Source organism: Mytilus edulis, chromosome 13, assembly GCF_963676685.1.
Source record: "Mytilus edulis chromosome 13, xbMytEdul2.2, whole genome shotgun sequence".
NCBI classification, from domain to species: domain Eukaryota; kingdom Metazoa; phylum Mollusca; class Bivalvia; order Mytilida; family Mytilidae; genus Mytilus; species Mytilus edulis.
This window is the reverse complement of record NC_092356.1, coordinates 53,131,779-53,144,264: the sequence shown is the minus strand read 5'-3', so window position 1 is coordinate 53,144,264 and position 12,486 is coordinate 53,131,779. Positions and strand designations below refer to the sequence as shown.

The 12,486-nt window shown below is 33.0% G+C and overlaps 2 protein-coding genes and 2 long non-coding RNA genes across 4 annotated transcripts; 2 read left to right on the top strand and 2 right to left on the bottom strand.

Moving 5' to 3' along the window:
- Nucleotides 1–948: 948 nt before the first annotated feature.
- Nucleotides 949–2,172, bottom strand: LOC139500762 (uncharacterized). The gene is made up of 2 exons (XR_011658357.1): nucleotides 2,002–2,172; nucleotides 949–1,041 (listed from the first exon to the last, which is right to left on the bottom strand). It is a non-coding gene; the product is annotated as an uncharacterized lncRNA (long non-coding RNA).
- A 996-nt stretch (nucleotides 2,173–3,168) lies between these two features.
- LOC139500761 (urease accessory protein UreG-like) lies at nucleotides 3,169–5,923 on the top strand. The gene is made up of 3 exons (XM_071289595.1): nucleotides 3,169–3,272; nucleotides 4,792–5,043; nucleotides 5,443–5,923. Exons 1-3 carry the CDS (start codon nucleotides 3,225–3,227, stop codon nucleotides 5,578–5,580), a joined length of 438 nt encoding a protein of 145 aa, XP_071145696.1. The 5' UTR covers nucleotides 3,169–3,224; the 3' UTR covers nucleotides 5,581–5,923.
- Nucleotides 5,924–6,912: 989 nt separating this feature from the next.
- Nucleotides 6,913–8,612, bottom strand: LOC139501188 (uncharacterized). The gene is made up of 2 exons (XR_011658483.1): nucleotides 7,967–8,612; nucleotides 6,913–7,005 (listed from the first exon to the last, which is right to left on the bottom strand). It is a non-coding gene; the product is annotated as an uncharacterized lncRNA (long non-coding RNA).
- A 522-nt stretch (nucleotides 8,613–9,134) lies between these two features.
- On the top strand, nucleotides 9,135–11,889 carry LOC139501186 (urease accessory protein UreG-like). Its single transcript, XM_071290179.1, has 3 exons — nucleotides 9,135–9,238; nucleotides 10,758–11,009; nucleotides 11,409–11,889. The coding sequence occupies exons 1-3, from the start codon at nucleotides 9,191–9,193 to the stop codon at nucleotides 11,544–11,546; spliced, it is 438 nt and encodes a 145-aa protein (XP_071146280.1). The 5' UTR covers nucleotides 9,135–9,190; the 3' UTR covers nucleotides 11,547–11,889.
- The last annotated feature ends 597 nt before the right edge of the window (nucleotides 11,890–12,486 follow it).

Sequence of the window (12,486 nt, the reverse complement as noted above, 5' to 3'; positions counted from 1 at the left end):
TTTTAACCGCAGATTATGATTCATTTAAAAGGAAAGTATCTTCTAGAAGTCAAACTTGCATGCAAGGAGTACAATTGTTTTGTTTTTTTGCATATAACCGTTTTATACCCATTATCGCATAAGTCGAAGTGCAAAAATACTGATTATCGCAGGTGTCAAGGTGCAAATAATACCGATAAATGCATAAGTTGAGGTACAAATAATACTGATTGTCGCACACATGTCTAGGTGCAAATAATACCGATTACTACATTTTTTGAGGTGCAAATAAAAAATCCTGCTTGGAAATAATTCCAATAGCCATAGATCTAAAGACGTGAGATCATGTGCATTACTGAGTTAGCATCGTGTGTGTCATCGTTATACTTTTCAAAGCTCATATCTAGACGCAATTGACACGACCAGAATATCGACAATAAGACAACGAACGAAGGAAACTTAATAATTGATTTACGTTTATCATGTCTGGTCTTTTTATAGATTGCTTTACGGTTTTCGCTTGGGCCATTGTTACAGGCCGTACAATGACACATAGATTCTAAATTCTATGTCATCTGGTCTTTTGTGAAAAGTTGTCTCATTGGCAATCGTAACTGTTTAAATGTCCTTTGGTTTTTGTGAGTCTTTGTTTACTCCTTGGTTTTGATTGTTATTGTCTTCTTACAGCAAAGATTTTAACCAGTTTATATTCTGTTGTAATGAACAATAACATTAATAATATTCAGTTATAAATCTTTTTCGGTTTCCTTCAATATTTATCCCAAATTTCTAGAATTATGGGATTGGCTGTGAAAATCAGACAAGTAATGGTTAGGGTCGAACATGCCTTACTAAGCTAAGCCTGACTGAGCTGTGTCCCTTAGTCTCAAACTTCTGTTATTTGTATAAGTCGAATTATAGGTATCTCGAAATATTTCTCTGGTTGGACTGGTTTCGATATAACGAATGTTGACTGTATTTATATATTTATTGATAATAAAACTCAACATTTCGCGGGTGGAGACGGAGGCAGCTGGTTGTTGATTGCAAAATGGTAAAGACCTGTATAAAGAAATAAAAAAATATATTATTGGTAAGCATAAGAAAACAGGGCTAATTACCCCTGCATTTATTTGTCTGGTCACTTTTTAAAGTCCTGAAATCAGATGCATAGCATTACTGTGTTACGTGTTGCATTTCTACAACATCATGGCGTTTTTGTGAGCATGCAACCAACTTGTTTCACGATGCCTGTACACTGTTGTATATATAGGGTTCACAATTTTGGTACTTGTTTTGTACCCCGTCAGTAAATACGAAAACTCAACTTCAAATGTATGTATCATTTTGAACGCCTATCAATTTAGTAAGAAAATACTTTTTTTTGGTATTTTACCAAAGCAGATGAGACAATCGGCGATCATGAAAAATTACAAAAAGAGTGACATTTATATTGTCAAACCGAACCAGATATGGGAAAAAGACAGACTTTTTTAAACGGACATTTAACCAACTCTATAATTATTATAAGGAATGAATCTTTCTACATCGATATTACATGATAATAATTTTTGCGTGGCAGAATCAGTAAAAACTTTTGTAAAGTTAGACATTCATTTTACATACAAATGTATACAGGCATCACCTCCGCATGCGGTTTGGAAACCAGGATTGTAAAGTGAGACATATTCATTGAAACCATCAGGAGCCTGTAATTCAGTGGTTGTCGTTTGTTTATGTATTACATATTTGTTTTTCGTTCATTTTTTTTTTATATAAATAAGGCTGTTAGTTTTCTCGTTTGAATTGTTTTACATTGTCTTATCGGGGCCTTTTATAGCTGACTATTCGGTATGGGCTTTGCTCATTGTTGAAGGCCGTACGATGACCTATAGTTGTTAATGTCTTTGTCGTTTTTGTCTCTTGTGGACAGTTGTCTCATTGGCATTCATACCACATCTTCTTTTTTATATTGTAAAGTGAGACATATTCATTGTACTAACACATTTATAAAGGCATCACCTGCGCATGCAGTTTGGAAACCAGCATCACAAAGAAATATAACACATGCATTATAATTATGTCCCTGTACGTATCACATATCATATAAAAAAGAAGATGTGGTATGATTGTCAATAGGTCACCATAAGGCCTTCAGCAATGAGCAAAGCCCATACCGCATGGTCAGCTTCAAAAGGCCCTGAAATGACAAATGTAAAACAATTCAAACGAGAAAACTAACAGCCTATTTAAAGTACAAAAATGAACGAAAAACACAATATGTAACACATCAACTAACGACAACCACTGAATTACAGGCTCCTGACTTGGGACAGGCAAATACATACAGAATTTGGCGGGGTTAAACATTTTAGCAGGATCCCGACCCTCCCCTAACATCAGACATTGGTGTAACAGTTAAACATAAGAACGAACTTTAAAGATCAGTTGAAAAAGGTTTCACTCATCAGATGAATACAAATAAAAATACATGACGGTTTCAAAATATTATAACATCACCAGTAAACATAAACGTAAATCGGTCAAGAAGGAAACACTTAATGTCACAATGTTAAACGTGCCTATTATAATATGTTATTTATGTACAAAGTTGTCTTTAATCAAACAAGACAACATAAAGTTTGTATATATTTCTATTACGCTCAAATTTTTCCAAGTTTTTTTTTTTTTTTAACAAATACGTACGCGATAATTATTCTGCGTAGAATGTGTGTTCTTGGTAAATAAGTATCAATATAAAACCAAAGAAACCAGAAAAATAAAATAAATCCATTCAAAGGAAAAATATCTACACGATCAGTTTCTAGGTTTAATTGTTCGAGACAGTTTTTAATTTAAATTCTTCGAGACATCTATTATTTTTAATTGTTCGAGACATTTGTTAAGTTTAAATTGTTCGAGACACATATAAGTTTTATTTGTTCAACACATGTTAGTTTTAGTTGTTCGAGACACATGTTAGTTTTAAATGTTCGAGACACATGTTTATTTAAATTGTTCGAGACAAATGCTAGTTTTAATTGTTCAAGACGCAAGTGGCATATGATATTGAAATACCAATAAAAGTTCCACATTATACAATGTATTAATGGTTCTGAATATTCACAGCGTTATGAGGAATGTTGATTTTCTGAAAAAACAACAAAACATGTTAAAATTGTATAAATACTTTCAGAGAGGACTGGGAATTTTTAGTGAGAAATAAAGCTTTACCCGAGGAGAGAATGACAGCAGTAGAAACTGGTGGGTGTCCCCATGCTGCCATTAGAGAGGTATTAAATTGTAGAATTAGTACAATAGCCAAGAAAGGATATGGAGTATCCATCCATAATACAAAATCAGTACATGCACAGCAACTAAAGAAAGCAACCCGCGAAGCATACGACCAGCGATTTCATTGCTTTTCTTCATCTCTTTTCCGTGAACGGTTCTGTAACATGATTCAATTTTTATGCTTTGTTCCTAGTATTAAAAGCAATGAGCAGCAATCATGGAAGTGCCAATTGGTCAATGAAAATGAGCATGTTTTGTTACATTTAACGTTGGTTTCCTTTGATATATGGACAACGCAACATACCCAGCATAACATATTATACTGATTCCCGATGATTTTTATGTTGTGATATATATGGACGATAACATTCTATATCCACGAATCGAAAAAATATTAATTCCAATGCAGTTACAGAATTTTGACTAGAATTACAAAAATGTATCACGTTGAAAGGGAGATAACACAAGTCATATACTTTTGAATTTCTATCAGGATGTTCTTTATAAAAGATTATTGCTCTTATTAAGCATATTTTATGATTTCACATGAATCCGCAGCTCTTGGTTCCTTGAGAATTTTTTTTTTATAATATCGAAAAATATCAATTAGACATACACATACAGCTACGTTTCCGCAGCTACTAACAAAGAAGCTTCAGAGTTCCTTTCTGTAAATTGATATCTCCACAAGTTGTGCAGGCGCCATCATTCGGAAATTGTGTATCTAAGATGACAATTAATGGGTTTCATTTGTCGTTATCCAAAATAGCGACCCGCTATATTTATGTATGAAATATTTGCCACTGTACGTTTAACAAACAATAACAAACCGGCCTTGCGGTCGTCCATTACTTTCATCGTATACAGTTCCTCTCAGATTCGTACAAGTATTGATCACCATGACGGGTACAACCCGAGTGGCAAAAGACTTGTTTGAATTAAGAAGCACGTGTCATTCACACTTAGTGGTGACATTTTGATTCCAAACATTTAAGAATCGTATAAATATTTGTGGTTTGTCACGGTTGAACTTGATTTGCTTTAAAATAATTTGTCTATGTTATATTGGTTGATTTTCCGATGTCTGTTATTGGTATCAGATACGGTCATATCTATATGTATCCTCTGTTCTTAAAAAAAACTTCTTTTTCAATTTTTTAAAAACCAATCTTTGTAGTGTTATTCTGTTTATATGTATGTGCTCCTTTATGAATATGGCAATCTTAAGATTAAACAAGCGGCACCCAACGATAAACTATAACTTGATACGTGTTCACTGATTATCATAATGATTTGCTCACTAAGACAAGCATTACCTATAACATATAATATAATCATCTTTTTTATTAATTATAGTCTTCTTGAGGAATATTTTAATGGTTTTTTTCTGCCAATTGTACTTTATTTTTAGCATTAACATCTTAAACATTAGGCTTTATATGAGCCTTGTAATTTCATATGTTTCAATAAGTCAAACGTATATAGATGAACAGAATATTATTTTCGTTATACTTATAGGACTATTCTTTAAATATGGAGGAAGTCCGAGATCTCACGAGAAAGTTTGACCCGGAAGTAGTTATAATAGAATCTGGAGGTGATAATCTGGCAGCGAATTTTAGCAGAGAATTAGCGGATTATATTATTTATATAATCGATGTAGCAGGGGGTGACAAGATTCCTAGAAAAGGTGGTCCAGGCATTACACAGAGTGACTTGTTAGTGGTAAATAAAACAGATCTGGCAGAAGCCGTGGGAGCTGATCTAAAAGTAAGTATAAAAACAGAAATCCAAAGTAATAAGGTAAAAGTAAAATATTTTACAATAAAACAGTCTTATATAAACAGGGTCAGTATTGAAAAGGAAAATATGTTATACTTGGAAATATAGTGTACATGTTTTTTGTATCTGTGTTGATACATCCCATGGGTGTTATATTAAGGTATATAGGATTTTTTTTTTCTGAGACAAGTGCCTGTGCATGGTTGTGTAACCGGAGAGCATGATTCTTCTTGCAAAATCGCATGTCTCATCCGGGACTCAAACCCGGGACCTCTATGTTACAAAAACTACACCATAGCTCTTGTTTAATCGTTTTTCGTTTAATTATATAAGACAGTTGTGTTTAATAAATTACATGTCGTTGATATATTTTTACGAATATTTTAGGTAATGGAAAGGGATGCAGCCATGATGAGACAAGGTGGACCAACTTTATTTACTCAGGCTAAAAACATGATTGGAATTCCAGAGATATGCGACCTTATAATGACAGCATATAAACAAAGTGTCAAGAAATCAACTTAAAAAATTATTAAACAATACTTTATACATGTATTTATGAGTTGAGAAAGTACAGAAAGTTAAATTTAAAAGACAGATGAAATGAAATTGACTGAGAGTAAACTAGCCTTGACGCAAAACAGTATTTACCAAATAATGTATAATAATTCATGTTCTTTAACAGCGTTGAATGTGTTTCGTATGAAGCTTACACCAGAAGCTAACGCTTCTCTTAAAGAAGATTTAGGAAAATGTAAAGGACTATATAAAGTGGTATATGACGTCTTCTTGATCAAAAAAGGATATTGCACTATAATGTTAATGTTTGATTACAGTATTAATAAACTGTTATGTAGATACGATTAAATCTAGTATATTCAATGAAAGCCTTTGTTTTAGACTGCAGATTTTTAACCGCAGATTATGATTCATTTAAAAGGAAAGTATCTTCTAGAAGTCAAACTTGCATGCTAGGAGTACAATTGTTTTGTTTTTTTGCATATAACCGTTTTATACCCATTATCGCATAAGTCGAAGTGCAAAAATACTGATTATCGCAGGTGTCAAGGTGCAAATAATACCGATAAATGCATAAGTTGAGGTACAAATAATACTGATTGTCGCACACATGTCTAGGTGCAAATAATACCGATTACTACATATTTTGAGGTGCAAATAAAAAATCCTGCTTGGAAATAATTCCAATAGCCATAGATCTAAAGACGTGAGATCATGTGCATTACTGAGTTAGCATCGTGTGTGTCATCGTTATACTTTTCAAAGCTCATATCTAGACGCAATTGACACGACCAGAATATCGACAATAAGACAACGAACGAAGGAAACTTAATAATTGATTTACGTTTATCATGTCTGGTCTTTTTATAGATTGCTTTACGGTTTTCGCTTGGGCCATTGTTACAGGCCGTACAATGACACATAGATTCTAAATTCTATGTCATCTGGTCTTTTGTGAAAAGTTGTCTCATTGGCAATCGTAACTGTTTAAATGTCCTTTGGTTTTTGTGAGTCTTTGTTTACTCCTTGGTTTTGATTGTTATTGTCTTCTTACAGCAAAGATTTTAACCAGTTTATATTCTGTTGTAATGAACAATAACATTAATAATATTCAGTTATAAATCTTTTTCGGTTTCCTTCAATATTTATCCCAAATTTCTAAAATTATGGGATTGGCTGTGAAAATCAGACAAGTAATGGTTAGGGTCGAACATGCCTTACTAAGCTAAGCCTGACTGAGCTGTGTCCCTTAGTCTCAAACTTCTGTTATTTGTATAAGTCGAATTATAGGTATCTCGAAATATTTCTCTGGTTGGACTGGTTTCGATATAACGAATGTTGACTGTATTTATATATTTATTGATAATAAAACTCAACATTTCGCGGGTGGAGACGGAGGCAGCTGGTTGTTGATTGCAAAATGGTAAAGACCTGTATAAAGAAATAAAAAAATATATTATTGGTAAGCATAAGAAAACAGGGCTAATTACCCCTGCATTTATTTGTCTGGTCACTTTTTAAAGTCCTGAAATCAGATGCATAGCATTACTGTGTTACGTGTTGCATTTCTACAACATCATGGCGTTTTTGTGAGCATGCAACCAACTTGTTTCACGATGCCTGTACACTGTTGTATATATAGGGTTCACAATTTTGGTACTTGTTTTGTACCCCGTCAGTAAATACGAAAACTCAACTTCAAATGTATGTATCATTTTGAACGCCTATCAATTTAGTAAGAAAATACTTTTTTTTGGTATTTTACCAAAGCAGATGAGACAATCGGCGATCATGAAAAATTACAAAAAGAGTGACATTTATATTGTCAAACCGAACCAGATATGGGAAAAAGACAGACTTTTTTAAACGGACATTTAACCAACTCTATAATTATTATAAGGAATGAATCTTTCTACATCGATATTACATGATAATAATTTTTGCGTGGCAGAATCAGTAAAAACTTTTGTAAAGTTAGACATTCATTTTACATACAAATGTATACAGGCATCACCTCCGCATGCGGTTTGGAAACCAGGATTGTAAAGTGAGACATATTCATTGAAACCATCAGGAGCCTGTAATTCAGTGGTTGTCGTTTGTTTATGTATTACATATTTGTTTTTCGTTCATTTTTTTTTTTATATAAATAAGGCTGTTAGTTTTCTCGTTTGAATTGTTTTACATTGTCTTATCGGGGCCTTTTATAGCTGACTATTCGGTATGGGCTTTGCTCATTGTTGAAGGCCGTACGATGACCTATAGTTGTTAATGTCTTTGTCGTTTTTGTCTCTTGTGGACAGTTGTCTCATTGGCATTCATACCACATCTTCTTTTTTATATTGTAAAGTGAGACATATTCATTGTACTAACACATTTATAAAGGCATCACCTGCGCATGCAGTTTGGAAACCAGCATCACAAAGAAATATAACACATGCATTATAATTATGTCCCTGTACGTATCACATATCATATAAAAAAGAAGATGTGGTATGATTGTCAATAGGTCACCATAAGGCCTTCAGCAATGAGCAAAGCCCATACCGCATGGTCAGCTTCAAAAGGCCCTGAAATGACAAATGTAAAACAATTCAAACGAGAAAACTAACGGCCTATTTAAAGTACAAAAATGAACGAAAAACACAATATGTAACACATCAACTAACGACAACCACTGAATTACAGGCTCCTGACTTGGGACAGGCAAATACATACAGAATTTGGCGGGGTTAAACATTTTAGCAGGATCCCGACCCTCCCCTAACATCAGACATTGGTGTAACAGTTAAACATAAGAACGAACTTTAAAGATCAGTTGAAAAAGGTTTCACTCATCAGATGAATACAAATAAAAATACATGACGGTTTCAAAATATTATAACATCACCAGTAAACATAAACGTAAATCGGTCAAGAAGGAAACACTTAATGTCACAATGTTAAACGTGCCTATTATAATATGTTATTTATGTACAAAGTTGTCTTTAATCAAACAAGACAACATAAAGTTTGTATATATTTCTATTACGCTCAAATTTTTCCAAGTTTTTTTTTTTTTTTTAACAAATACGTACGCGATAATTATTCTGCGTAGAATGTGTGTTCTTGGTAAATAAGTATCAATATAAAACCAAAGAAACCAGAAAAATAAAATAAATCCATTCAAAGGAAAAATATCTACACGATCAGTTTCTAGGTTTAATTGTTCGAGACAGTTTTTAATTTAAATTCTTCGAGACATCTATTATTTTTAATTGTTCGAGACATTTGTTAAGTTTAAATTGTTCGAGACACATATAAGTTTTATTTGTTCAACACATGTTAGTTTTAGTTGTTCGAGACACATGTTAGTTTTAAATGTTCGAGACACATGTTTATTTAAATTGTTCGAGACAAATGCTAGTTTTAATTGTTCAAGACGCAAGTGGCATATGATATTGAAATACCAATAAAAGTTCCACATTATACAATGTATTAATGGTTCTGAATATTCACAGCGTTATGAGGAATGTTGATTTTCTGAAAAAACAACAAAACATGTTAAAATTGTATAAATACTTTCAGAGAGGACTGGGAATTTTTAGTGAGAAATAAAGCTTTACCCGAGGAGAGAATGACAGCAGTAGAAACTGGTGGGTGTCCCCATGCTGCCATTAGAGAGGTATTAAATTGTAGAATTAGTACAATAGCCAAGAAAGGATATGGAGTATCCATCCATAATACAAAATCAGTACATGCACAGCAACTAAAGAAAGCAACCCGCGAAGCATACGACCAGCGATTTCATTGCTTTTCTTCATCTCTTTTCCGTGAACGGTTCTGTAACATGATTCAATTTTTATGCTTTGTTCCTAGTATTAAAAGCAATGAGCAGCAATCATGGAAGTGCCAATTGGTCAATGAAAATGAGCATGTTTTGTTACATTTAACGTTGGTTTCCTTTGATATATGGACAACGCAACATACCCAGCATAACATATTATACTGATTCCCGATGATTTTTATGTTGTGATATATATGGACGATAACATTCTATATCCACGAATCGAAAAAATATTAATTCCAATGCAGTTACAGAATTTTGACTAGAATTACAAAAATGTATCACGTTGAAAGGGAGATAACACAAGTCATATACTTTTGAATTTCTATCAGGATGTTCTTTATAAAAGATTATTGCTCTTATTAAGCATATTTTATGATTTCACATGAATCCGCAGCTCTTGGTTCCTTGAGAATTTTTTTTTTATAATATCGAAAAATATCAATTAGACATACACATACAGCTACGTTTCCGCAGCTACTAACAAAGAAGCTTCAGAGTTCCTTTCTGTAAATTGATATCTCCACAAGTTGTGCAGGCGCCATCATTCGGAAATTGTGTATCTAAGATGACAATTAATGGGTTTCATTTGTCGTTATCCAAAATAGCGACCCGCTATATTTATGTATGAAATATTTGCCACTGTACGTTTAACAAACAATAACAAACCGGCCTTGCGGTCGTCCATTACTTTCATCGTATACAGTTCCTCTCAGATTCGTACAAGTATTGATCACCATGACGGGTACAACCCGAGTGGCAAAAGACTTGTTTGAATTAAGAAGCACGTGTCATTCACACTTAGTGGTGACATTTTGATTCCAAACATTTAAGAATCGTATAAATATTTGTGGTTTGTCACGGTTGAACTTGATTTGCTTTAAAATAATTTGTCTATGTTATATTGGTTGATTTTCCGATGTCTGTTATTGGTATCAGATACGGTCATATCTATATGTATCCTCTGTTCTTAAAAAAAACTTCTTTTTCAATTTTTTAAAAACCAATCTTTGTAGTGTTATTCTGTTTATATGTATGTGCTCCTTTATGAATATGGCAATCTTAAGATTAAACAAGCGGCACCCAACGATAAACTATAACTTGATACGTGTTCACTGATTATCATAATGATTTGCTCACTAAGACAAGCATTACCTATAACATATAATATAATCATCTTTTTTATTAATTATAGTCTTCTTGAGGAATATTTTAATGGTTTTTTTCTGCCAATTGTACTTTATTTTTAGCATTAACATCTTAAACATTAGGCTTTATATGAGCCTTGTAATTTCATATGTTTCAATAAGTCAAACGTATATAGATGAACAGAATATTATTTTCGTTATACTTATAGGACTATTCTTTAAATATGGAGGAAGTCCGAGATCTCACGAGAAAGTTTGACCCGGAAGTAGTTATAATAGAATCTGGAGGTGATAATCTGGCAGCGAATTTTAGCAGAGAATTAGCGGATTATATTATTTATATAATCGATGTAGCAGGGGGTGACAAGATTCCTAGAAAAGGTGGTCCAGGCATTACACAGAGTGACTTGTTAGTGGTAAATAAAACAGATCTGGCAGAAGCCGTGGGAGCTGATCTAAAAGTAAGTATAAAAACAGAAATCCAAAGTAATAAGGTAAAAGTAAAATATTTTACAATAAAACAGTCTTATATAAACAGGGTCAGTATTGAAAAGGAAAATATGTTATACTTGGAAATATAGTGTACATGTTTTTTGTATCTGTGTTGATACATCCCATGGGTGTTATATTAAGGTATATAGGATTTTTTTTTTCTGAGACAAGTGCCTGTGCATGGTTGTGTAACCGGAGAGCATGATTCTTCTTGCAAAATCGCATGTCTCATCCGGGACTCAAACCCGGGACCTCTATGTTACAAAAACTACACCATAGCTCTTGTTTAATCGTTTTTCGTTTAATTATATAAGACAGTTGTGTTTAATAAATTACATGTCGTTGATATATTTTTACGAATATTTTAGGTAATGGAAAGGGATGCAGCCATGATGAGACAAGGTGGACCAACTTTATTTACTCAGGCTAAAAACATGATTGGAATTCCAGAGATATGCGACCTTATAATGACAGCATATAAACAAAGTGTCAAGAAATCAACTTAAAAAATTATTAAACAATACTTTATACATGTATTTATGAGTTGAGAAAGTACAGAAAGTTAAATTTAAAAGACAGATGAAATGAAATTGACTGAGAGTAAACTAGCCTTGACGCAAAACAGTATTTACCAAATAATGTATAATAATTCATGTTCTTTAACAGCGTTGAATGTGTTTCGTATGAAGCTTACACCAGAAGCTAACGCTTCTCTTAAAGAAGATTTAGGAAAATGTAAAGGACTATATAAAGTGGTATATGACGTCTTCTTGATCAAAAAAGGATATTGCACTATAATGTTAATGTTTGATTACAGTATTAATAAACTGTTATGTAGATACGATTAAATCTAGTATATTCAATGAAAGCCTTTGTTTTAGACTGCAGATTTTTAACCGCAGATTATGATTCATTTAAAAGGAAAGTATCTTCTAGAAGTCAAACTTGCATGCTAGGAGTACAATTGTTTTGTTTTTTTGCATATAACCGTTTTATACCCATTATCGCATAAGTCGAAGTGCAAAAATACTGATTATCGCAGGTGTCAAGGTGCAAATAATACCGATAAATGCATAAGTTGAGGTACAAATAATACTGATTGTCGCACACATGTCTAGGTGCAAATAATACCGATTACTACATATTTTGAGGTGCAAATAAAAAATCCTGCTTGGAAATAATTCCAATAGCCATAGATCTAAAGACGTGAGATCATGTGCATTACTGAGTTAGCATCGTGTGTGTCATCGTTATACTTTTCAAAGCTCATATCTAGACGCAATTGACACGACCAGAATATCGACAATAAGACAACGAACGAAGGAAACTTAATAATTGATTTACGTTTATCATGTCTGGTCTTTTTATAGATTGCTTTACGGTTTTCGCTTGGGCCATTGTTACAGGCCGTACAATGACACATAGATTCTAAATTCTATGTCATCT